The 27,125-nt window shown below is 41.7% G+C and overlaps 1 protein-coding gene across 12 annotated transcripts; it reads left to right on the top strand.

Moving 5' to 3' along the window:
- The first annotated feature begins 219 nt into the window (after nucleotides 1–219).
- add1 (adducin 1 (alpha)) lies at nucleotides 220–26,931 on the top strand. 12 transcript variants are annotated; one of them, XM_083929576.1, is made up of 18 exons: nucleotides 220–357; nucleotides 8,158–8,366; nucleotides 10,001–10,163; nucleotides 10,689–10,840; nucleotides 11,099–11,179; nucleotides 11,277–11,426; nucleotides 11,550–11,693; nucleotides 11,804–11,902; nucleotides 12,791–12,964; nucleotides 13,246–13,596; nucleotides 16,454–16,549; nucleotides 16,668–16,760; nucleotides 19,250–19,406; nucleotides 19,712–20,059; nucleotides 20,926–21,000; nucleotides 22,537–22,552; nucleotides 24,070–24,123; nucleotides 24,653–24,791. In XM_083929576.1, exons 2-17 carry the CDS (start codon nucleotides 8,172–8,174, stop codon nucleotides 24,119–24,121), a joined length of 2,346 nt encoding a protein of 781 aa, XP_083785702.1. In that variant the 5' UTR covers nucleotides 220–357; nucleotides 8,158–8,171; the 3' UTR covers nucleotides 24,122–24,123; nucleotides 24,653–24,791. The 12 variants fall into 12 exon arrangements, with proteins under 12 accessions (XP_083785702.1, XP_083785706.1, XP_083785703.1 ...); XM_083929580.1 differs by lacking the exon at nucleotides 24,653–24,791 and adding an exon at nucleotides 21,898–21,931 and having other exon boundaries at nucleotides 24,070–24,109; XM_083929577.1 differs by lacking the exon at nucleotides 24,070–24,123 and having other exon boundaries at nucleotides 24,653–24,822.
- Nucleotides 26,932–27,125: the final 194 nt, after the last annotated feature.

Raw genomic sequence — 27,125 nt, 5'->3', positions numbered from 1 at the left:
TGTTTGTGCTCCAGTTGGACACCAAACTTTATATTTTTTATATATTTATGTTGTATATATATCATACACCCATTAAGCCCCCTTTCTGCGTGGGCGGGACATACTAGCTCTTGCTCCAATCACCTTCCCCGGTGCTGTCACGTGTCTGCTGGATGTCCAATCGCGAGCCGCAGCTTAACCAGTTTGCCGCACCCAAGTGGGATGATGGCGGCTGGGCGGAGCGACGCAGGGACGACGAGCTGCGGAGAGATAAACCCACTGTGAGATCACCGGGGTAGGGGATAAAACCAAGTGAAACCCGCCGTCCTGCTTTCACCGAGCACTGTTTATACATTTCATCACTTCATCAAAGAGAGGGTAAGCCCGGAAATCATCCACACTGTTTGCATTTCAGCGGTGCAACAAGAACCGTGTGTGTGTGTGTGTGTGTTAGTAATGTTTGCTCTGCAGTCTCGCTGTGTTCCCATGTCTCTCTCCCCCTCGCACTGTTTTGCTAATATGTTGCCCAGTCTGCAGAGGGGCGGTTGTGCACGTTTCTTTACACCGTAAAACGACTATTGCTGCGTTTTTAGCTCGACTAAATCGACTCTCCTGAGCTCAGACTGTTTCCTGTTCAGGACAACAACAACCCAGGGCCACACACACTCTTGTATGTGTCCCGGTGTGTGTCGTTAGCCTGCTGCCCGAGCAAGGCCTGTGGTTGCATTATTTTGCATTTCACATGCGCACAGTTACTGGGGCAGTTCTACATGGGCTGCTCGGGGACGATGCGTTTCCTCCTGTAGTGGTTTATGTCTGTTTACAGTCTGGGCGTGTTAGGAGGACATTGTGTGGTGATGGAGCAATTTCCTGTTGTTCAGATGGCACATATCCCTGTCTATATCTGACTATATCTGTCTTTTTCACAGTGTAAGAGGAAACCCTTTACCACACTGCATCAGATCCAGTACTTTATTAACAATCACTCATTTTATTAACAATCGCTCATTTTATTATAGTTAGAGATAGAGAAAAACTTGGACTGTACGCTAAACTCCAAATATACAGTATACAGCCATAGTGGATGGTAATACACTGTGCATTAGTAGTGCAAGGCATGCAATAAAGCTATATTTTGATATTTATGGTGGCTTAATTGAAAAAAAAAAAAGATGTGATCATTTCCTGTTTTATGCAATAGTAAATTGGAGTATCTAACATTTTGGGGTTGTTAGTCAAACAAAACAATGTCACCTTCGGCTCTGGGAACTTGTGATGAATGTGTTCCCACTATTTTCTGATGCTGTATAAACATGAGCAGTGTAGTTGAAGAAATAATTGATAAATTTCAGCTTAAGTATCCAGCTGGTATGAGTGTGTAGGAGGATTGATGATAACCTGAGAGTTTTAAGGGTTTAATGGTGCCTCATTGACATTAGCTGTTTGTTTTTAGCCCCAAATTGGACAACACAAGGCTGTTGCTCTGTCTGGCTTCTTTCACTCTGAAAGTGCACTGTGAAGTCCCTCCCCCGTCAAATTGAACAAGGATTAGCAAAGCCAAACTGCCAACATTAAGTGTGTGTGTGCGCGTGTGTGTGAAGGGATGGTAACTCCCTGGATTTGGTTATTCTGTTAGAATGAGTAAAACTCCCAAAGGAGTGAGCTGAGCTCTGTTAGTCTGGCTCTATCCTACACACACACACACACACACACACACACACACACACACACACACACACACAATCTCTCTCTCTCGATACAGATTGTTTGTTTTACTCCCACTCCCCACGCCCACGCCCTTAACTGCAGTGCAGCTGAAAATGTGTTCCTCATTTCAAGTCCATTCTCTCTCTATTACACTTTCTTTCCTTCCTCCCCATATGTGATCACTTAGCAGGAGACTTTTCTTTTTTTTTTAGTTAGAAATGTGAAAACCATTGAACGTTAACTCACACCACAGAGACCACTGAGGTCACTAAGGATCATGTCAATAAATATGTTTGGGTCAAATATGTAGCCAGCAGAATGCTATACGGAGGGACACATGATAGCACAGGCCGGAGTGTGCGACTAAGGAAACTGTACAGGGAGGGGTGTGTTTTTTTCAGAGAGCAATCTTCCATCGCTCTGTCCCATATGACATGCAACAGCCAGATAAACCCCAAGCCAATGTACTCACGCTCTAACACCACACAGCGTCTGGCCTGGCCTTGGTCGTCTGATGCAGATAATACCTTTCCCAGGAAGATGATGGTAAAGCTTACACACAGTACATTTTAAAAAAGTATGCCGTGAGGAGCCATTCACTTGTCTCTTAGATGAAACTTTGATGAATCATGTGGCTCTAATCAATCTGATGAGCATTTATTATTATTTTTTTAGGCACAGGCAACCTGGAAAGTGGAAGTGAAACTGGAAGGTGACCCGACCAAAGTGGAGGAAAATACCGTCTTTTAGCTGCTTAGTGTTCCATTAAGTTCACCAGTTAGTCCCTAATTGTGTCTGTCTGCCATTTAGTGCCATGCAGGGAGTGTACGGCTGTGTTTTAGAGTTTTGTCCTTGAAAACAGCTGTCTGCTCCCTCTGAAAACAAAGCTATGAGAGCAGTGAGAATAAACCAAACCAGTGACGACGTGGACAGCTAAACAACAACAAGCTGAAAGTCAGTACAAAGCGCCCTTAAGCTGAAGGGAGCTGCAGATTCTGGCGAGCGCGTTCACATTGTAATTTGCTGCAGTGTTATTATAAAAATATAAATGATACCTGCTTTGAATTTTCATCTTCTTCATCTTCGTCTGTGTGCCCCCAACTTAATTTTTCAGGGGGTTAGCATCAGTTGGCTAAGGAGAAATACCTGGAAATTGCACCATGTGATAGAATTATTACATAGTAAAAAAAAAATGGATAAAGACTAAATGTAATGTGGTTAGTGGCTGACCGGGATCTATAATCCTTTAGCACAGCCACAGTGTTTTATTAAAATGCTAAAATATCTTCAAAAAGAAGATTATGGGGTGAAATAAGGAGCTTTGGTTGTATTCAGTCCGATATAAAGAACTCTCATATTGAACAGGGCTTCTTTGTCCCAGATGGTGAAAGGCAAAATGACAGAACTTTGACCATTTGTCCGTATGACTTCTCTAAGTATGTCAATCACTGTCTGGTGCACAAGACCATACATGGGGCACTGCTAAAATGACACCTGCAGTGACACCCCCCCCCACACACACACACACACACACACACACACACACTCCAAAGAGCAGTTGTCAGTGGATTCTTTGTCGCCAGTAATGACAGGCATCCAGCTTGGAGATATAAAGAGCCTTGTCTTAAGTGCTTCTCTCAAAACAGCTTGTAACCCAACTGAACACACACACACACACACACACACAAAAAAACATAGTTAGAAACTATCAAAACATCTATTTTTTTCCACACTATAATGATCTTTTTATTGGACGATTGCTTGATTGGCATTTTTTTGGAACAAACTAAATGGAATCGTTTTGCTTCAGATTGCTTTCTTTGTGCAGAGCGAACGCTGAAAAGATGTTTTTAGTGCAAGCTTCCGTCGCTCCGAAATAATTCTGATAAAGTTGAAACATGCACAATGTACACGAGAGCTTTAATGCTGACAAAACTCCAGACATGCTTAGGAGAGCAGAGAGCCCGGTGCTTCTCTACATATTATATCTCTCCCCATCATTAGCTCATAGCAGCCTCTGTGCAGAATGGAAACATTTGTTTTGAGAGGTGTCATTGCAAGTTCAAAACATCAGTTTAGTCAATCGTCTAGAGGAAATTCAATTGCTTGTATAACGCAGCAGCATCCTGTTCATTTTCTCTTTCAAATGTACATGGTTATGGTTGGAACATAAGTTATGGGTTGTGGGGGAGCTTTTTTTCTGAGAAGAATGCAATATGATGATGGTAAAATACGGTAAAATGATGTGCATAAATGTTTCTCATTTTGTCATACTGTTAGTCTTAACATTTCTGGGTGTATTATTGCTGGCAATGCTGCAGGACTGCTTCATGGCAAAGTTGTGTTTGTATGATTTTTTGCATCAGTGTGGTTAATAACTTTGATTTGTTTGGATTTTAATTAATCAAAGCAAAAATAATCTGCAGATTATTTGATGATGAAAGTAACTGTTAGTTGCAGCCCTTATCCGATTCTATAGTCTAATCTGGGAAATCAAAAAAAGCAACAGTCGATGGATTATACATAACTACACTTTGATTCATTAAAATCCAAACAAATCAAAGTTATAAAGTTACTTTATTGATTTCCCAGATTAGACTATAGAATTGGATAAGGGCTGCAACTAACAGTTACTTTCATCATCAAATAATCTGCAGATTATTTTTGCGATTCATTGATCATTCTTATAGTTTGGTTTATTAAAGGTAAAATAATACTGAAAAATCCCAATATCCTAAATTCCCTCAAGCCCAACATGACCTCTCCAGAAACACTTGTCTCATCCAACCAACAGTTAGATGAAACAAGAAGCACGACATGCACATATACAGGCTCTGTAGTATCCTCCGGGATGGATTGTAACAGGTCCAGTGTTTCCATCCATGTGATGCTGTTTTCCTTCACTTACAGTTGTAGCAGTTTAAAAGTCTAAAACTCTTGATATTTACAATGACAATTCAAAAATCTCTCCTCTCTAATTTCTCACACAAAAGCAGATGGCATACATTGTACTGTTTGAATGTGATGCTTGACTCATCGTCACAAAATTATCCTGTTGCTTGGAGACAAGAAAGCCCAAGGATCTCTCCAGTCCAAGAGTTTTCCACATCCACAGTGAAAATGGAGGCAGAAATAGCAGCCTTTGGTGTGGATAAGCTCTTTGATGTTCTGTGTATCAGAGGCCCTCGGTACACAGGTAAATGTCAGTGTCCTAAAGTCATGCACGCCGGAGCAGCGCCCAGGAGGCAGGAACTCAAACATGATGATTTTGCTCTGACTCTAGTCAAAGATAAGAGAAAGCCTTGTGACACTAACTGGCTTGCAGCGTGATGTTGGCCTACCACTGTCCTTTCTTACATAACAGCAATCTATAAAGTCTGTCCCTTGTTTCCATGGTAATGTGTTTGGTTTCCATAGTGATTGCACTCTTTAAACAGGAGTGGAGTCTAGCTGAGCCCCTGCACCTACATATCTGTGGAGAGATGAGAGGGGGGGGGGGGGGTGGCGAGGCTAGGCGGGGGCGCCTGTAGTTTTAGGAAAACGAAATTGTGCATAGATAAAGAAAGCTATTGGTATTGCTGCATTGTCCACAAGAAATGAACAACTCAAGGATAGTTTACACCAAGAAAAAGAAGCTCTAGAGAAGTTCGTGTTGGAATGCTGTCTAGTATTGCACAGCTGGAGCGATTCAGTTGACATTTGTGGAAAGGCAGAGTGCACCATGAAACAAACAAACACTCCTTGATGTGGCAGTGGAAGCAACCTGATTTAACTGTTAATGTACAGTAAGGCCTGTATTCCCTTTTTAACCTCTTCTTGCTGAGGTGATTATACTGACACAGAGCAGAAAACAGGAGAATATTTGAAAGCTACAGAGGTGATCTCTGCAGATCCTCTGTGATATCCTCCTGCTGCTCCTCCATTACCTTTCTCCGTCATGGCGTTTTAGTGATACTCATTCATCCTGTATTTTGCAGGTGTTGGCAGATTTTGTGGTTGTGTGCATTGCACTGCCGGAGCGATGGCGGCCTCGAGACGATCAAAGGATCCTATTACACAATTGCTGCAGTTCTTCATTTCATAGAGATGAGTCATTGTGAGAACTAGTTGGATTGATTTCTAGGGCGAATTCTGGTTTCAGCGCTAAAAATGGATTTCTGAACAAGTGTATTCTCCTCTCTGACCAAAGAAAATCAGAAGCATGAATGTTTAATCTTTTAAGGGGTTTGTCACTTTTCTTTCAGTTGTCAGCTGACATGTTTGAGTCCAATTGTTGCTGCTAGCGATAAACTCTAACAAGAACAGCAAACGCAAAATAAACAAGTCAGTGCAAAGTGAATGAGCACAGACGAGCAGTCTAGAAGCATAAAGACCATCTTCCTGGGAACCACGCTGACACTGACCAGTATTGGAAGAGACTGCAGAGACTGCAGTGTTGACATGTACCTTGCTTTGATGCGTTCTACAGACCAGCCTGTATCTAAAGATAGATTTGTTCAGTGTGACATTTCAAGTCCCAGTTTCAGTCAGACAATTGATCAGAACCTTTTTGAAATAGCAATATGGACAAGCGCAATATCAAAATCACAGGGGGCACAATATTTGTTAAGGCAAAATGTGTCAAAATACTATTTGTAAATAATTAAATATTGTGGTGCTGCAGAGATGTCCCAGCCTACAAATTGAACTCTACAGAATTAAGAAAAAAGGCTTCGTGTTTTTCAAGGAAAATAAGATGCTAAATTGATCATTCCCTCCAATATTGTGAATGATATAATTGAAATACCAGTCAAAATAATCACAATTAGATATTTTTTGCAATTTGTTCAGCTCTAAAATGGTAAATGGTAAATGGACTTGTACTTATATAGCGCCTTTCTAGTCTTCTGACTACTCAAGGCGCTTTCACAGTGTTTGTCACATTCACCCATTCACACAGAAATTCACACTGATGGCAGTGGACATCTACACACCATCTAATCTAATGTAACCATTCACACCACATTTACCTACTCTGCCTCTGAGCCACAGTCGCCCTCATGCATGCACCCTGTCAATCTGTTACACAGTTTACCCAGTCAGCTTTAAACCTTATTATTTCTAATATTTCTAAACCTCAGTTTTCTCTATGATGTTATGTCATAATTCCCCTTCCCTTTCCATTTATTGTGTGTATGACATGAACATGGACAAAACATTGTGGGCCTAGAAATGGCCAAAAAACAAAAACATCATTGGAGCAGGTGACCTGAGATGTGTGGAAAAATGTTGGGTGTGATGTTGTGGAAAATCTCAGAACACCAATCAAAGTGGACAGAAACAGAGATAGAGGCTCTGCCAGCTCTGTGTGATACTGGATGCTTTGGGTTTGGTCTGCAGTTGTCATGGTAGTTTTGGCTGGACATTTGTATTGATGCCGGCTAATGGGCTGCATCAGTTTCTGCCAGAGCAACCCCACATTAAGCGTGCATGCCTGCACACACACATTTCCCTGTGCTCATAAGTCTGTCCGTGTCCTTCAGAGTCAGGGCTCGAGTAGTCTGATTCTGTGACAGACAGACAGAGACTATTTATCCTCACATACACCCGGCAAGCTGGGATGGACGTGGATCTATAGGAAATCAGTCTGTCTATTCCCTCTTTTGTCTCTAAATCCGTCCCGTTTTCTTGTCGGTTGAAGGGAAAATGTGATAATGTTGGAGCTAAACGTTTATTTATCCCCAAGCCTATATAGTAAAACTTATGCCCACAGCAAACATTGATAATTAGGATTGTTCCTTTTATAATATTTATCAAGCTGAATGGTAAGAGACCGTAGGCTGTATTTTCAGTTTGACTTTCCTTTGCACAGCCTTGACCGTTGAGTGGTGTTGTGATTCCAGGAAACACATTGTGGAAATCAATGAAAAGCCATCTCAGCTGGGAAGAGTGGTCACATGATTGTGACAGGAAGTAGGGGAGAGCATGGAGAGCCTGCGTGATTAGCTTTGTGGTCTGATGAATTGCATTTGGGAAACTTTTTGTTTGTCCCTCCATCGGCATCTTTTTGTATGGGCTTCCTTTACACGTTTAAGAAACAAGCCAAAGTTTAAAGCAGACAGAAGGCATAGTGTGTATTATTAGTCTGTGACAAACCACTTTCGTACACAAAAAGACTTAAATATTAAACATACAAAAGTGCGTAATACATTTATATGTCAGGCCTATAATAAAACCCACAACACAAGCTCACATAAAACATTGTACATCCATGACAGCTTTATGTAAAACCTGGGGTTCATCCACCCGTCATCATCCCACCCCACAGACATCAAGCTTTACATCCAGGCCAGAACGTATAATTCATCTGAATAAGGAAGGTCGGAAGGCTTTATCATCTACATACAAAATATCATGTGTATGTGATGTGTGTTATCTATTTTTTTCTGATAGAAAAAGTTCAAACGTTGTCTCTTATCACTCCCTCTACAGGAGGCCAGCCCAGGATGAACGGCGACTCAGGTGCCGGCGTGGTGACGGCTCCCCCTCCCACCACGGCCCCCCACAAGGAGCGGTACTTTGACCGTGTGGATGAGAGCAGCCCTGAGTACCAGAGGGAGAGAAACATGGCGCCCGACCTGCGGCAGGACTTCAACATGATGGAGCAGAGGAAGAGGGTCTCCATGATACTACAGAGCCCGGTCAGTGGACGGTCATGTGCTTTACATTCACTACATTAACCGACAAAATACCACGGCCACACACTGCCATAACCAGCATGCAGCCTTCTGTACAACACATGATGGATCCAGTTTATTCCTCATCAACAGTGTCTTTGTGTGCAGCAGGAATATTCAGGAAAGAGAACAGCCTATTGTATTTATGAAAGGCACTGTTGCATTCAAGTCCTGGAAAAAAAAAAGGAGTCCAGAGTGGTGCTTATGAGTTGTTGTTTTTTACTTTGTTAATGTCATGCCAGTGCTTTCTGTCTCAACTTTATATACTGTTGAATTACACTAATTTCCACAGTTCAGTAGTTTAACCTAAACTAATGCAGGCTTATACAACACCCTCATTCAAATACAAAAAATGGACAAAATAATAGAAACAACTAGTAATATTGCACAATACAGTTCAACAGCACCACAAACTGCAGCCTCCACAATGGCCATACAGTGGAATCAACTCTTCTAAAACATACAACATTATAACCTTCATGAAGGTAGGAGTTTATTGTAGTGGAGTTGTAGCTGACTGCAATAGTTTTTGCTAGTTTTTACCTACTAAACTGGAAACGGAGTGTATCTTCGGCTAATGTGTGTATACGAAATGCAGTATCTGTTAAAAAGCAAACTTTATGTTCATGTTTGTTAAAAAAACAACACATACTAAGTTCTCTCAAGCAAGACATAAGACATTCTAGTATCATTGTAGGCAAACAACGAACTTGCGTTGATAACTTTCAGTGACCAGCAGCAATTTAGAACAAGATAAAAACAAGATAAGGAGATAGGAACAAGATAGCAAGATAAAAATAAGATTATAAATGATTACAAGGGTATTGCACAACACATAAGATGTGTACACTGGAGATCAAAAATTAGAGAACTACACCCCTTAGAGAATCTCTGGAAAATCCTTGGCAACAAAGTAATGTCTTAGAAACCCACTATAGTTACTGAAGTGTGGAAGAGACTGAAGACGAATCGACCAAGATCAAACCAGAGCAGTGAGAGAAACTAGGGATGTCCTGTGGGCGCAGATGTGTTGAAGTCATTCAAAACAAGGGCCTCTACACTTCCTATTCATTTTTGGATCATATAGCCCTAAGAGAACATTGTTTAAATATTTTTCTTCTTCTACTGTTCTCTGATTTAGCTCACTGTTTTTTTTTTTTCACAAAATAAAGATTTATTTGAAGTTCCTTGGTAATTTAAAAAAAACATGCTAGTACAGCAGTGCTATAGCCACAGCAGATATTCTATCAAATTCCGAACAGTAAAAAATAACAATATTTCAGATTAAATCATGTATTAATCATTTGTTCTCTAATATTGATCTCCAGTGTATAATAACGTGGAAGGTTCTGCAAGTGCATTTGTATATATTGTGCATATTCGCGATTCATTTCAAACAATAGCTGACTGAAGGGCCTGTAAACACTGCAATATAAGCTATAAAGCTATTTCCTTTCCTATATATGGAGCCCCTAGCCTCTCTAGAACAAGCCGTCTCTGTGCATCTTTTACCTCTTTTGTTTTTGAGTCACTGTACCCCTTTGTTTTTATAATTTGCCTTTACATTTTCCTGCGTTTCTGTCATGTTTGACCGGCAGGCATTCTGCGACGAGCTGGAGACAATGATCCAGGATCAGCTGAAGAAGGGGAAGACGCCCACTAGCCTGTTGGCTCTGCAACAGATCGCAGACTTCATGACCACCAGCATGCCCTCCATGTATCCCGCTGCACCACAGGGAGGCATGGCGGCACTTAACATGAGTAAGCAGAGAAGCAAGTTTGTGTGTGTGTGTTCGTGTGTGTGTGTTCGTGTGTGTGTGTGTGTGTGTGTGTGTGTGTGTGTGTGTGTGTGTGTGTGTGTGTGTGTGTGTGTGTGTGTGTGTGTGTGTGTGTGTGTGTGTGTGTGTGTGTGTGTGTGTGTGTGTGTGTGTGTGTGTGTGTGTGTGTGTGTGTGTGTGTGTGTGTGTGTGTGTGTGTGTGTGTGTGTGTGTGTGTGTGTGTGTGTGTGTGTGTGTGTGTGTGTGTGTGTGTGTGTGTGTGTGTGTGTGTGTGTGTGACTTTGACCTCGGCCCTGCTATGTTTGTGCTCACAATGAGTAATGCAGCTTATCACGCCAAATTTAATTTCTGGACAAAGAGTCCTAATTTTTGTAATCAATTAGTTGGATTTTTTTCTTTGCTGCCCTGCCGTCAGTCAGGAATTTTATCAGTTATTGTTATTCATTTTCAACCTCTTTCACGTAAGCGAAACCCTGTCTTTCTGTCTGACCACATCTCTTCCTCTCAGGTTTGGGTATGGTGACTCCAGTGAATGATCTGCGTGGCTCAGACTCCATTTCCTATGACAAGGGCGAGAAGCTGCTCCGCTGCAAGCTGGCTGCCTTTTATCGTCTCGCTGACTTGTTCGGCTGGTCCCAGCTCATCTACAACCACCTCACAGTAAGACGGGCAGCTTTCTTAATGATACAACTGAAAATTTCTGACTTTGTTATCCAGCAGTTCAGTAAAGATATATTAACAATGGGGATTTTAAGCAGAGGTTTGATGGTAAACACATATAGGTTAAATTGTACATTTGTATGCTATGTGGTTTGTTGATCTGATTTGAAAGTTGGCAATATATTCTAAGAGGGTATGGTGTTTAAGTAAAATTAAACATTAGTAACCCAATAATGTGACTGTCTTCTGGTCCTTTAGGTCAGGGTGAACTCTGACCAGGAGCGCTTCCTAATTGTCCCCTTTGGGCTCCTGTACAGTGAAGTCACTGCATCCAGTCTGGTGAGAATGAGTGCTGATCTCTTCTTAGAACTGTGTTTTCTTTGTACTTCTACTACTTTGACTTCTCACATGATTAAATACATTGAATACTCTCCAGGTCAAGATTAACCTTCAAGGTGAGATGGTTGACCGGGGAAGCACCAACCTCGGGGTCAACCAGGCCGGCTTCAATCTCCACTCTGCCATCTATGCTGCACGGCCCGATGCCAAGTGCATCGTACATATACACACGCCTGCGGGTGCTGCGGTAAGGGGCAGTGTCCGCCAATTAATTATATATATATATATATATATATATATATATATATACATACACAGACATGAACATTACAGTGTTACGTCATATATTGTGTTCTCTGTACGGTTGCAGGTGTCAGCCATGAAATGTGGCCTGTTGCCCATCTCACCTGAGGCACTGTCCCTGGGTGAGGTGGCCTATCATGACTATCACGGCATACTGGTGGATGAGGAAGAAAATGCTCTCATACAGAGGAACCTTGGGCCTAACAGCAAGGTAGTACAGAATGTGTGTCTGTGCTAAATTCTAATTCCTGAAACACATTTAAAGAAATGAGAATGTGCTTTTCTTTGCTAAGTTTTTATTTATTTTTTATTCTCTCCCAGGTGCTCATTCTGAGGAACCATGGCTTGGTATCTGTAGGTGAAACAGTGGAGGAAGCTTTCTATTACATTCACAATCTGGTCACAGCCTGTGAAATCCAGGTAGGACACACACTGAGCTCTCTTAAGGACATTCCCTCTGATATATCACTTGGCAATTGCGACCAGCATGTGGAAATGTATTAAAGGTCCCATATTGTAAAAAGTGAGATTACCATGTCTTCTGATCATAAAGCAGGTAGAGGTGCTATATAAACACTGTGAATGTGTCAAAAACGCTCAGTTAACAGAGAAATGCACACTGCCGTATTCAGAAACTGTGCCTTTTTAAATGAACCATCACTACTTCTGTACGGTTGGGATGTGACAACTATACCTAAAGAGAATAAAGCTCTATTATTACACTTTGCAGCCACTGCATCCGTTATATAGGTAGAAAGAGGAAGTAGAAAGTGCTCCTACAGTATCGTAAGTCATTCCACAGCTTCAGTGACGGTGCAAAGATACTGAGAGTGTAGATGCAGAAGACCCAGACACGCCAATCAGCATACTGGACTTTTTTTCGGGAGGGTTTAAAGAGACAGGCGCTAAAACAGAGTGTTTCAGACAGAGGGTGATTACAGGACAGTATGAGGAAAATATGGTGTTTTTTGGACATTAAAGCATGTAAACATGTTCTAGTTGGAACCCAAAATACAAGCATGAACCTGAAAATTAGACCAATATGGGGCCTTTAATAATCTTACATATTATCATTGTGGTCTGATGTATAGAATCATTTATTTTTATTTGTGTATTTTGGAAACATTTGTTTGTCTTTCATAACGATGTGTCCCTTGTCTCTCCACATTTTTATATATGTTCATCTTTCTTCATGTTGTTGTGTGTGCATGTGTTTGTTTGTCCTCATGTCCACATTTTATTTTCCTTCTGTGTTCTGGATCTGTCTGTGGTGTGTCTGTCGATATCCCTCCCAAATTCTTTTTCCAGGTGCGAACACTGGCCAGCGCTGGAGGGCCAGATAATCTTGTGTTGCTGGACCCAACGAAATACAAGTCACGCCCACGGGTCCCGGAGCCAGCCGGCGACGGATCCTCTACACACCCCAAGTGGCAAGTCGGGGAGCAGGAGTTTGAGGCTCTCATGAGAATGCTCGACAACTTGGTAAGTACAAAGAAAGGGAAACTTAACACTTGTGCGGGGGAGTATGAGTTCTTCATTCTTTCAGGTGGTAGTAAAAGTCTCTTTTTTTAATTTTCAATGAAGTGACCCTCTCATTTCTGGAACCCTACCTCCTGGATAAATTAGTACCCACTTCTCCACTCTGTGACAATATATCTACTGGTCATACCAGACTAAATAGGGCTGTAAACAAAGTAAGGTATGTAGTTACTGTATTAACCCTTTGTTAACCTTTTACTGTTAATTGTCTCTCTGTCTCACAGGGTTACAGGACGGGCTACCCTTACCGCTGCCCGGCATTGCGAGACAAAGCTAAAAAGTACAGTGACGTGGAGATCGCTCCCTCCGCCCACGGTGGTTACTCATACGGGGAGGACAGTGACTCAGGTGCTCGCTCCCCGCTGAAACAGAGCTTCCAGCGCGGCCAGCGCGACAAGACCCGCTGGCTCAATGCCGGCGGCCGGCCCGACGAGCCCTGCGAGGATGGGCCCGACGGCAGCAGCCCCAAGTCGAAGCCTAAGGTGTGGACGAACATAACACACGATCACGTCAAACCCTTGCTGCAGTCTCTCTCGTCTGGTGTCTGCGTGCCAAGCTGTATAACCAACTGCTTGGTCTGTGCCTACCTTATTGTTCATAGTAAAGATTTTACAGCTACCTTGTTGGTGGAAATGGGCAGGTGGTCGGCATCCTGAGGCTCTGGGGACAGTGAGGAGTAAAAGCATAGTACAAAGCTGAAACTGCTGTTTCTTTAAAGGCTCCCTCACACTGTAATTTCAGATATCCTTTTAACCCACTTTTGTGATTCAGTTAACTCTGTTCTCTTCATTACTCCATAGCATAGCTGTGAGTACTTGTTGACCCTCTTTGCTCCTTTTCCCTTCTGGTCTCCTAATGCTTCATGATGCCGTGCCAGCTGCACAAAGCATGCCCCACTGCATGTGTAGTAGCGAAATGCATTGTTGGTGTTGATGTTTTTCCCAGAGGAGCGGGCAGCAGGGGTGTGGCATGAGTCCTCTAGTGGGCAGGTGAATGTGGCAAGACACAGTAACGTTGCTGCGAACCCCACCGATCCCGCAGTACACAGTCTTAGTTTAACATGATTCAGGAAAAGGATAAAGTCAATGCAAGTGCAGCGAGATCTGAGGCTATATAAACCTAAGAGTGAGTTTGCTTTGTGTGCTGTCACAAAGTGTATTTATAAGATGTACTGTACATTGCCAGCATAAATGAGGAAGGTGGCATGTCTAACTGAGAATCTTTAATTACCAGAATAATGCCAGATTCATTATGTACAAAATATTATCATACAACAAAGCAAGTTATGGAGCCTACTATTCTAATTATTTATTTCCCTCAAACTCTTGCAACTACTCCCAGTTGTACTTCTGTTTCCTTTATTTGTCTTTTCGGGTTTCAGTTTATTCTGAAAATGGTTTTGAAAACACCTCAAGGCCTGCATGAGTGGATTTTGTTGGGGGAAAAAGAAAACAACAGAGAAAAAGCCATGAAATTTGACCTGACTTTTGAATCAATTATCTCCTGTTGGAAAAAGTAGGAAATGTTGTGTTGTGAGACTCTTTCTCAGTGAGTATATCGCGTTTACATGTTCATCTCATACTCAACCAACCCAACCCGGCTACTTCCATCCAGAAACCCTCCCTCATCCAGCTCCTAGTTTGGCAGCTGACCAGCGATTCTTAAAGTAAACACAGGAATGAAGTATTGCGCTTATGCTTTCCACCGCGAATTACATGCCTAGTTTAAAAAAAAGGTTCAACGAAAATATTTTGCATGAAAGCTGAAGATTTTATTTGTATATTCCCACGCTGCTCATTCACTTTGGTGCAAGAAATGGGTGCAGACTGTTTTTCATGCTGAGCATTACCAGGTTTACAAAAACATTGTGGAAAGTGGACGGGGTCACATTAAAACGAAAAATGTGAAGCCAATTAAGGGTTTCATCCTCTGCGGGAAAGATACACTCTGGTCCTAGTTTGCAGCGTTGTAATGTGGGCGAGTGTCCTCGAGTGTGTTTCTCTCTTATCTCTGTCGTCCTTGTTGTTGTGTATCAGCCTGGGAAATGACTTTGGTGATGCCAGCTCACCCCTCACTGCCACTCTCGCTTCGTAAGCCAGCCTCATCATCTGTCACCCACCCACCCACCCAGCCATGCCTCACTCTCCCTCACCTACTGCCACCACCCACCCCTCACTTCTTCCTCCCTCACCCTTTTAAAGCTTTTTTCTCTCATTCTGTGATGTTTTCAGTTATTCTTCAGTGTGCTTCTACTGTTTATTTTTTATAATAGTACATCAATGATGATGAAAAATGGTTTGCTGTAGTAAAAATGCACTGTTAGGCTTTAGTTGTTGCATCTTAAACTGTTGTCATCAGTCTGAGCATCACCGAGGATTCATCTAAAAAGGCGTCTAACCATCAGAAGGATATTCTCTCTTTGTGGGCTCCTAAAACCTGTCACTCTAGCTTTACTTCAACTTCAAAAGATCACATACCACACTTCCAGGAGCGCTTTGCAAGCTCGTCTTTGGGTCTTTAGTATTTAAGCACAGACTCCTACGGATGAACATTAATAATGAAATTGCAAAATACCACCAATAGCTATTTAGTGTCAAATGAAATGCATAATCTATAACCACTAAAACAGATTGAAATGTTTTTTTTAAATTGCATTAACACATATGAACCTGTACTTTTCTAGCATTTTTTGATAAATTCCTTCCTTTTTTAAAACCAAAAACAAAACATTTCAGCGCTATGCAACAGTTTCTCAGTAAAATTCACACACTGAAAGACCATCTTGTGATGGGATCACACCAGTCAGGATGCTAAATAGGGCTAGATGCATAAAGTGGTGTTGCAATGGCCCCTTTGCTACTTTATGTCCCCGTATTTCCAGTGCCCCTTACTTGTACTACCCTCACCTTTGAACTCAGCCTTAGTTTTGAACTCAACTACACACTTGTAACGTTTCGTGACTGTATCTTGCACGGCTGCGGCAGTAGTGCGTGAGAAAATCTGTCTACAGGCAGACAGAAATATAAATACCTGGCAAAATACTTCAAACTAAAACGCCTCTGTGGTAGTTCCCGCTAGAGTAGGTGTCTCCAGGACTACATTTTGCCGTGATGACACACGCGCACACGCACACGCAAACACGGTTAAAACAATACCAGCATCACTGTTGTGGCTGTTAAATATCCGATCTTATACGATGATGTAGAACAGCCCCCTACTAAAAGAATAAATTAATCTCATCATCATTGGTTCACTTTTTACATTCCAACCTTTTTACAGCCATCCAACTTTGTCCATTTAAGTTCAGCATGATTCTTGTATTGTGACGCCTGCATATGATTTTGTCTGAATCTATTTTTGTGCCTGGGTTTTCATGTCATTCACTATATCTGATTTGAGTTGTTTTTTTAACACCTTATGTGGTGTTTACAGTGGACAAAGGAAGATGGACTTCGCCAGGCTGCTGTAGCCAATCAGTTCATCCCAATGAACACCAACCCAAAGGATGTCCTGGAAATGAGGAACAAGGTATCTTTTTCATTTTTACTGCCTTCTGTGAAACAAATACTATCCAAGGCTCCTGATGCATGTAGATGCACAGCATGTTGATCATTTTTTTTACGACTTCAAATGCTGTTGTTTGTAGATCCGGGAGCAGAACCTGCAGGACATTAAGACAGCGGGGCCCCAGTCTCAGGTTCTGTGCGCCGGCAGCGTGGTGGATCGCAACTTTAACCAGGTCAGTCTGTGAACTCGGCACATTAAAAACCTTGCTGCTGCAGCCATCCTGAGCTGGAGATGAACATGTGTCTCATACTGATGAAATATTAAAGAGTTTTTGTAGTTTGATCTCTTTTATTCAGTTTAAATACATTTAAAAATAACACGAGAGTATTGTGCGTGAAGTTGTCCTGAGCTTTAATGAAAGAAATTGATTGCAGTCATTCATTGTACTCTAATCTAAAAGGAGTAAGTTCTCCACTAGTAACGGAGCAAAACATGTCCTCCATGTTGTGTCCCAGAGCATGGGGGTGACTTTGTAACTGTCACATTATTCTTTGACCACAGAGATTGTCAATCTGGCAGGTGAGTAGTGTTTGAGAGAGGTACCCTCACTCTGCCCTCCAAACCTGCCAGCTCAGGTTTTGGCCAAATTCATACATAGTTTTTTTTTCTCCTTCATCTCTTATTTGTTTTTTATTTATTTTGCCTTTTTTCTTTTTGGTATAGTTCAGAGTTGAGTTATCTGGTCATTTTGGACTCTCGCAGTGCTCAACAAAATCCCCTCTACAGTCTAATGTACTTTTATTTCTGTGCATGCACTCTTTAAATTCTTTTTTTAGAAGTGAAAAATAGAAAATTGCTGAATATATGAAAACTCATGAGTTCAGTTTGCATGATCAGCCCAACCTTCGCTGGGCAACTTTTACCTCAGTTCTTCCACTTGTAAAGCTTCCTGGACATTTAACCAAAACAACCCGAGGAGCAGGACTGCTGCTCTTTGTTAAGACTCGGATTGTATTCGCCACATACAGAAGAGCACCCCCGTGTGGATCGTGTGTCTTTACAATGCATGATATTGGCTATTTGCTCTATCACTGCTATGCTTTTCACAGCCCCACATCGCTCTCCAGTACCATCTCTCTTTGCATGCTTTTCCAATGCTTGTGTATGTCTGTATGGCATGTGAGTAATGCGGAGGTGGAAAGTAACTTATCAAAAACATATGAAAAACAATAAATGCTACTTTTAACAATATTTCACACAGCTTTTTAATGAAGAAGAAATGAAACCACTTTTTAAAAAAAGGCAGATTTCCACATACACTGTTGTGTTTTCATTTTATAACCAGGGGAACTTACTCACTCTAGTCATCTCTCCAAACTTTACATTTGGGAGATTTAGAAGTGTGTATTTATTTGTAAATGGTCACGGCCTGGTTGACAAACAGGTCCTTTCACCATAAATATGTCACCCAAAGCAACAGCCTCATGTGTGCTTGAGGATTACTCGTAGAGCAGTGTTTGTACATGAGGGAGACACCATAGTACTCTTTCCACCTTTGTGTGTGTGAAAGGTGGTTTGTTCCTGAGCGTCTGCATACATTCACGCCTGCCTGACAGACTGCCGATTTGAATGTGCTGGTGTTTAAGAGCTGGGTTGTGCTCCCTCCCCTCACTGGGTTTACTATTGCAGGACGCCCCTCTGTCTGACTGTACAGACACTATTGATGGCCTCGATGTTTCCGAGGGGTCCTATAGTCCTGCTAAATCAATTAGAAAGGTACTTACTGCTCCAGTCACAAATACTATTCACCTGTACTTCACACCATCCTCCAGTCATTCCTCTTGGTATCTGGGCTTGTATAGATGAATCATAAGGCTAGAATAAGACAATTTTCCCTCTTGTTATGTTTGTATGGTCATGTGACCTAGTCTTTTCTACATGTTTCTGCACTCTACAGCCGGAGTACTTTGGATACAGTTAAATTAAGTGCGATTTCAATGTCTTTTTAAATGTAATTAATGTAACTAAGCAGGTTGAGGTGCCAAATAAATACAGTGAAAGTATCAAAGTGAGCGGTGAAAGATTGATGTGTGTCTTGCTGTATGAGTCCATCTGCAGTAAAGATTTTCACCATTGTTTGAAAATGTATTGTTGCAAGCTGAAGTGGGCTGTAAAGAGGGCAGGTATTTGATCCAGTGATGGTGGTGTTTGTTGCGTGTAGGTATTGTAGTCATTTATGAAAAAGGGTCCTTGAAATCATTTTAAAGAGCGCAACGATTGCTGTTAGTTTACTGCAGTGATGCTTTTCCTGCTTCACCTCGAATATATACGGTATCTTGTGCACCTGGTGATGTACTATTGGCTTTAACTCTTACTTGAATTTGGTGTTTGGGTTCTCCATCAGTGTTAATGTACACAATGAAACAGGGAAAACTTTGCTTATTCCTAATATAATAAGAAGTAACCCGTTTTTTCCCCATCATAACATGGATTTTGAGGTTGCCTGCTAGCTCTAATTTGTGCTCTGAAGAAATACATTTATCTATGGCTGATACTTCAGCACATGCAGCATATGATAATGCAGTTCAAGTGAGATTTTGTGTGAGAATTTGACACTGCTGCTAGTTTCTAAAAAAAATGAAATCCTTCCATGTGTAACCTGCAGTGACTGTTAACCTCTGCATCTCCTCTCTTTCTGCCTTCCCTCTGTGTGTCCTGAAGGGGGAGCTAGTGACCGCCTCCAAGGCCATCATCGAAAAGGAGTACCAGCCCAAGGTTATCGTCAGCAAGCAGGGTCCCAACCCTTTCACCAAACTCACCGACCAGGAGCTGGAGGAGTACCGCAAGGAGGTGGAGCAGAAACAGAAAGGGCCTGAAGGTAAAGCTGACGAGTGGAGAAGATGAAATGGATCTCAGTAAAATGCAGAAAAAAGGCGCACTAGCCACACACCCCCTACCTCTTTGTAATGTCTTTTCTCTGAATTTTTGGTGTGGATGAAATTATATTCACAACTGGTGAAAAATACATTTTGTCTGCTTCTAACAAGATTAGAAGATTTGTTTAAAGAATAGCTGTAATAAAATAGCAACTACCTTCCTCCAGAGTCATGCAAAAACCAAATGAACTTCAGGTTAGTGATGTTCTCTCTCCACACACACATACACATACACATGACTTCACAGTGCAGGGACGAGAAGATAGTAGGGAAGAATCGGCCCCCAGCGTGCCCTGTCCTGAGCCTGAAACGCTACCGAGGGGTCAAGCCTCTGTCGCCACATCTCTGCAGTCTGCGTCTGACTCGCCCAGCTTACAGAGAGCTCCGCCTACAACTGCCACGCCCGTCACACCGGCCTCTGAGGCGGGCTCTTCTTCCCTCGTCCTCGCGGACTCTGCAGACGACGTTTTTTCCACCGCAGAGGAGGTTTTGTCAGCTCCGGATTCCCCGCACAAGGAGTTCCACTGCGCCGTGGTGCGAGCCCTCAGCAAGGAGGCTTCAGTGGCAGACGCAGCTAAGGCAGATAAGGCTCCAGGTACACCAGATGAAGCGGAGTCATGCCTTAAAAAATCTGGCCTTCTGCTTCCCTCCTCCCCCCTGCTCAGCCCCGGCCCGTCTCACTCCACACCGCTGCACTGGGAGTGCGGGAATCCCTTCCTGCTGTGTCCTCTCCTTTTATTCTGGGGGGTTTGGAGTCTGCTGCCGTTGTTCTAGCAAGCATCCTCCCTACCCACAGTCCAATTTTCGAAGCCTTTGCTTGATTATTTTTCTCCCCCATTCCCTTCTCTCTGATGTCTTGTCGAAAAAAGGCATCAGAGTTCTGGCAGATCAGATACCTTTCTGCGGTTTGATTGGACGAGGAGCTGAGTAGAGAGGACGTGAGGAGTTAAAGCAAGCTTATTTTTGAGATTTGAGAACCAAAACCTGTCTAAAAAATAGTGCTTTGGCAGTGGAGTGTTGCGCTAACCTTTTTAGACGCAGCTGTGTCTGAGCTCAGCCATCCAATCAGAGCAATCCATGTGTGGACGTATATAATGGTGTCCTCTTTTCCCTGCTAACCTGTCCTGGATATATCTCTGTTGGTGTTCACTCTCTCCTTTGCCTCTGACTGATTTCCAATGAACCTAATGGTAGTTTTGAGATAAGGTTGATTTAAAAAAAAAAATATATATTTATATATTTTAAACTGGGATTCATCTGAAAGCGTTTGCAGTGTTCTCCTGATTGAAGCTTCCTCTTTGGTTTTGTTCTTTGTGTTGTCCTCGCTCTTCCTCGTGTTGTTGGTGTTGATATCTTGAGATTCTTCCGAGAGTGTTCGATCAAATTCACAGCCTATAAATCTATATTCCTTATTTATTGGTAGTTTCTTATTGTTTCATCCTCTGCCGATTTTACATTTAGACCTGGAGCTCGAAGAGCCTGAGGAGGAGAAACCCACCGCCACGCCACCCAGCACCCCAGTCAGAGCAGAAGAAGGTAGGCTGGTCTGACACACTTAACGTACCTGGTTCGGCCTGGTTCAGCATGGGTTTCCCCAGTCCTCTTGCTGTTTTTTTGGGGGGGCTTTTCTAGGGTCTACAGAGGGAAAGCGGAGGCTCCTGCCCGTCCACCTGCCTGTCTGTCTTGGGGTCTGTTCATGTTGTGGTCTTTAATAATACTACTACAGGCACTGTGCTGTGTTTTCTGTAATAACAGGCCAAGAGGTTTTGATTACTTAATCAGGTTTATGCTTAAATTTACAAGCTTTAATTCAGTCTCCAGACGTAATGTCAGGAAATATTTTGGAAAGGCAATGAATAGAGAATATATGATATATAAAAAGTAAAAAACAATATATTTTTGATGGACCCCAGTGCAGACGTCTCAGTTTATTTTCGCTCTTTATATTGATTTCTCTCCCTCTTGGTCTTTATTACTATTGGATTACACCTATGTTGAACAGTATCATCCATGATGGTACCAGAACTGGCTCTAAACGTTAGTAAGTCAAATCTTTATTTCAACAATAATTGGCATATGTTTTCTTATTACGTGAGCTACAGTCTGCATGAGGGAGGAAGGGGATGCGTAGCTTTGATCGCAGGTGTAATCTAATCCCTGAAATGTTGTTGTATAACATGTCTTTATGTACAGTATCTCCTTTACCCCCCTTCACTTCCATTCTCCATCTTTTTGGGGTCGACTAAGAATGGTTCCCAAAACCATTCTTTTTAAGATTTTTCTTCTGGTGGTGTTTTTTTTTTTTTTTCTCCTTCTCAATTTCTCATTTTTATTTCTTTTTTTTAATTTAACACTGTGCCGATGGTTTGATCTGCATAGACATTTGTTTCTACTTGTGCTTTTTTTCTTCTTTGTGGCTGCGATTACAATCAGGAGATGGAAATACAAAAGAGTACCTGTTGCCATAGTAAGTACGTACTGTTCCACCTCCTCACCAACCTCTTAAATTACCCGTCACCCTCCATACCTGTGTTTGATCATTAACCCCTTTTTTTTATCCGTTGCATGGCTTCACTAGTAGAGCTGTACTGTGGTCTGAACTAACCCTTTTTCTGGGGGTTTGACACCTAACTTGTATTTCTGAACTCCTCTGAATCTCTTTCTTGGGGTTGATGGGGGTTATTTCAGAACACCTCCTTCTCTTGTAATTAGCCGCGATTTAACAAAAGGAAAAAGATAAAATGACTATGGCGAGAAATAGTTATTATAGTTATCTTGGTACATTTTCTTTACAATCGTATTTCAGGTGTGCTCTGTAATATCATGCATGAAAGTCCCATTTACCCAAATGTCTAAACAAAAGTGGAGGATGTTCTTGAAGTAAACCTCACAACTCACCAAGCCTTTTACGTTAGATAACCTCTCTTTTCTTCCTGCCTATGATTCACTGTCAAATTAACCAACCTCTCTTGCACCTTGGCACATATTTATCAATGTTTTATGACTCTGTATATTTGTGTTTCATGGAAAAAAATCAGGTAATGTTTTGAAAATGTGTTGTTTGTCTTCCAGACGAGTCCTTTACCAGGTACATCACTGCTTTTATTTGGGTGTGGCTTTCCAACCAAACTTGCTGCTGTCGGCTCTGCTGAGACTCTCTGTTGTTTTAACTTAAAAGACGGTTAAGATCCAAGTGCTTTGGCTGTGTGGTGGTGTTCAGTCTCCATTTTATCTGTCTGTGCGTACGGCCCCGTCTCCCTTCTGACAGACACGAGATGTAAAATGAAGACTGGTGTGTTTTTCTCAGTTCTTGACAAAAGGGGTTTTCTGTGCAGCATGTGAGCAATATTTAAACTAAGACTAAGCTGGAGTTGCCCTGTGTGAGCTTGTACCTGAGCTTCAAGCTGTGGTTTGGGATGCTGTTTGGGCCACTGATCCCTGGAAGGTCTACTGGAGCAGAACTTCTGGATCCAGTACTTGTCGCTTCATGACTCTTTTTGCTGGGAGTACTTTAAAGGATGTCAGGCCTTTCTAAGTAACTGTCTGGTGATGGGTGCATGATTTCAGACTGAATCGTACAAAAGCAGCGGCTCGTTTCCACCCGGCGACCGTTGTTTTTTGCCGGAAACTGACGCTTGCAGATTTCTGGCCATCTGTTATTATTTCATCACAATTTAATCTCTAATTAAGAGTCCACTCAATTGAACATCTTTATTATTATTTTATTAGACTTTATTTCTGTTTTGAACTTATACAGCTCAAATACATTAAAAAAAAAAAATAGAAAATAATAAAAATGAGACGCCATTGGTGAAGTAGTCCCAGTAGGTCACAGTAGTCCTACGTTTCAAACTAAAGGCTTCTGCTGTAACATTAGTATAGCAGAGGTATTCAAATAGGCATAAATTGCACAAATTCCTTGGGTCTCCAGCAATACACCCACCAAGTATGAAGTACATCGGATAGCACTTTTCAAAATATGCACACATAACTTAAAACAATGAATAAAAATAGTCTGCGGTTCATTGAGTAGTTGACAACTAATCGACTAATCGTTGCAGCTCTACGAATAATGTCTATTATACATACCACAAAAATGAATCCATCCAGTCCGTCACATCTCTAGATTTGAGAGCATGTGAGGTTATTAATAACATGTACAATATGATAACAGATCTGTTATTCTGACACAGCCCTCTTCAACACATGGGCTGAGTTTATGCTTTATTCTTCTATTATTTAAAAAAAATTGTAAAACAAAATCAGCATTATCGAGTTGTACCTTCTAGATAAATGGACACATTACTCTAGTTCATTGTGATCTGTGAAAATAAGACATACAGACTCTCTTCTAGCGCTCATTATTAAGACCAGAGGGAACAGCTGTAGGTAGTTTCTATACTCCCAGCAACTGGATCAATCAAATGATTACTTACGGCTTAGTTTTACCTCAGTTTTCATTGAGAGTTGCAGCAGTTTTGATTTAACCTGATCGCCTTCCCGGACTTATCATGCAACATCGCTTGTGTGTTTATGTCATTAAGATCTTGGAAAAACTTTGCAATATTTCCTGTTGTAGACTTTGATTTTTGTTTTTGTACACAGGGTGCAAATGAGCCAGGGAACTACCCTCGTTAAGATTTCCCTGTTTAAATGAAGGTAAAACCAAACTGCTGTGTACCAGCTTGGGCCTGTCAAAATAAGAGACCTAAAAGGAGCCAGAGAGATGGATGAAATCCTGAATTAAAGAGATCAAAGTCTTGTGTTTTTGTTGCATATTTTTAAAGGTAAAAAGTAAAGAGAGCCCTGGAGAGATACTTTTCTGTTATGTAATGGAAAAGAGGCAGCGCATCTTGGTTTGGCTTCTGATCAGAGGAAAGATGTCAGTTAGGTGCGTTTGTGAATTCAGTGGGAATGTTGTGTTTGGAAGTGTGACTTTTCTACTATATTGATCAAATGGCAGTATCTAGAACTGAGTTGAATACAATCAATGTCATTGATGCGATAAACCTAAGAGCAAAGTTTGGGTGGACTTGCAGTGACTACATGCAGTGACAAGTAAATGTTTTTGGATTGAACAGCTTATCCAGCGGTGGATTTGCAGTAGCCTCAGTGGTGCATAAGCTCAGCAGCGGAGATCCATCTGTTTGTCCTCTGAGATCAATAACTCCCTCTGTCCTCCCACCAGAATCCCTCCCGGAACAAACCTATAAGGATGAGAGCGACAACGCCACCCTGAGACAGACCCTTCCAGATCTAACACCCGATGACCCCTCCGACGCCCCAGCACTTCCTGCCGAAGACTCCGCCTCCGCCTCTGCCACCGCAGACGCAGCCGAGGGGGAGGAGCCCGCAGACGCTGGCGACCAGGAGGGAGAAGAGTCTCCCAGCAAATCCCCCTCCAAAAAGAAAAAGAAGTTCCGCACTCCTTCCTTCCTGAAGAAAAACAAAAAAAAGACTGAGTCCTAGATTAGAGAACGTTGGATCGGTCCTCAAGGCTGGCCTCTGCCTCTTTTCATTTCCGCTTTTTCGTCTGCTATCAATGCACCCTTTCGAGCAAGCCACAGTAACACACAGTTTTTTTGTTGTTGTTTTGATATCATTTGTCGCTCGCTTATTAACCTTTTGTTTCCTCGTTAGTGTGTGCCAATTTTGTATACAGTGTAAAAATGATTGATTGCATAAAGGTTTTTAATTATTAGAGGCTTTTTAGTTGTGTGTGAGTAATGCATTCTGTCTCGTCCACTCCATCTGGCCTTTGATGCATGTCTATTACTACGGGCCCACACATGTAATGTGAGGTTTTAGGGTTTTAACGCCCTCATTTTTATTTTTTATTTTTTTTAAAGAGTATTACTATGCTGTTGTAACCACTAGAATGTATTGGGATTGTATCAAAAATATTTCAAAGTGTCTTTTTAAAAGCAGTGAATGCTGAAAATGAAGCGTGTCCTCTGGCACACACTGGTGGTAAATTTGGACAGTGAGAACTACAAATTGCATAGTGCTAATTTTACCTCTGACGCTGTGCACCCATGTAACTACACGTCGGCGTGCTAGGAGAACTCCAGTTGGGATATTTTCAGTGGGAAATACAGTCATACAAAGTCAATTTTAATGTCTCCATTATCTAATAATTTCATTAAATCATCCACAAGCTAAATCCCAATTTTGTTGGCTTTTTTTTTTAAACTCAAAATCTTCCACCCACAAGCAATTAACACAGCCTTAACTTACAGGTATATTGTGTAGTGCTTTAGATCTGTATGTGATGTGGAAGTTTAATATTTCTTGAGACTAATTAATCTGCAGTGCTGCAAACCTGTAGATGATAATGTTTGAACCTGTAGTGATACTCTGCGTGGATCACAACAAAGTGCGAGTCATCCCGGGAAGCGTCGGCAGGCATAGTCGTTTATTCTCAAGGCTTGATAAAACAGTATATTAGCTCTAAGTCTTTAGGATGGAGGAATGTGTAAAAACAAACTCTGTTTTACATTTATTGTAATTATTTGAACCTGGCTTTGTTTGACGTCCGCCCCTTGATTTCTATCCGTCTCTGTGAAAGTCCCAAACAGACAGAAATGCTACATATTGTGTGAGATTTTCATTTTTTTGTGTGTGCTTTTTCTTACAAACTATATTGAGCCATGTTCGCTTGATATGTGAGAGAGCACTGTGAACCTCCTCTTTTCATAAACCACTGTCTGGGATCATACCACACGTCCTATCGTAAACAGTTATTCCACAACGTGAAAATGACAACGTCACTGTTGAGCTGCATGATCAATCGTACGTCAGAACCCTCAACCTGGACTTTCCTGTGTAAGACTGAGCAAATAGACTTTGTCATTGAAAACCTGTGTGTTTCCAGCTGCAGTAAAGACACCATGTACACTGGAGAAGCTTTTTTTGTTTTTAAGTGTCACTGATGTGTAACCAACGATGTGATTGCAAATGAGCTGTGCTTACGGTTGCAGGACATTAATACCAAGGCCTTCCTCATGCATTGCTTCCCTAAATTGTGTTTATTCATCCTGTTTGAGTGAAGGGTTAGGCACCAGTTTGTCAAAGCTTCACCTAATCCGAGACTCTTACTCCGTCTTTGTTAACCACAGGTGGTGTATCCACATCATGCAAGCTGAGAATGTCTAACTCGTGAAGGACTGCATGTGTAGCGTGCTTAGAGCGTCCTTTAAATGACTGTAACGACCCCTTTTTGTTTGAATTTAATTTTAGCTTTAGTGTGCTGATAACAATACTAAAGTCCTTGTAGTCATGGTTTTTATTTGAGTCAACTGTTTTTTTTCTGTTTGTTTTTTTAAATCTCGTAGTTATGCGGATTTCTCTTTGTCTGAACTACTTCCAAATTTAGTTGTGTTGTCATTATACCATCTACAGGCGTAATACTTCCACCTTCTTTTCTCATGGTTCTGCCTCTTTTACCACCATGAATAAAAAACACTACCTTCAAAATCAGTGGTGTGTGATTGTAGTCATTTAAAATCTACTGTAAGCCATCTCCGTCATCAGTGCTCAGTCCTACATGAGTCAATATTGAGTGTTTGTTCAGGATGGATCATTCTGCGAAACAGCTCATAAAGAATAAATAGTCATAAATAGTAAAATCATATATTGTGGTCAACTGTTGATTAGCTGAT

This window comes from Echiichthys vipera (genome assembly GCF_963691815.1).
Source record: "Echiichthys vipera genome assembly, chromosome: 16".
In the NCBI taxonomy this organism is placed as follows: Eukaryota; Metazoa; Chordata; class Actinopteri; order Perciformes; family Trachinidae; genus Echiichthys; species Echiichthys vipera.
The sequence above is the reverse complement of the archived record's forward strand: the minus strand, read 5'-3'. Positions and strand labels throughout refer to the sequence as shown.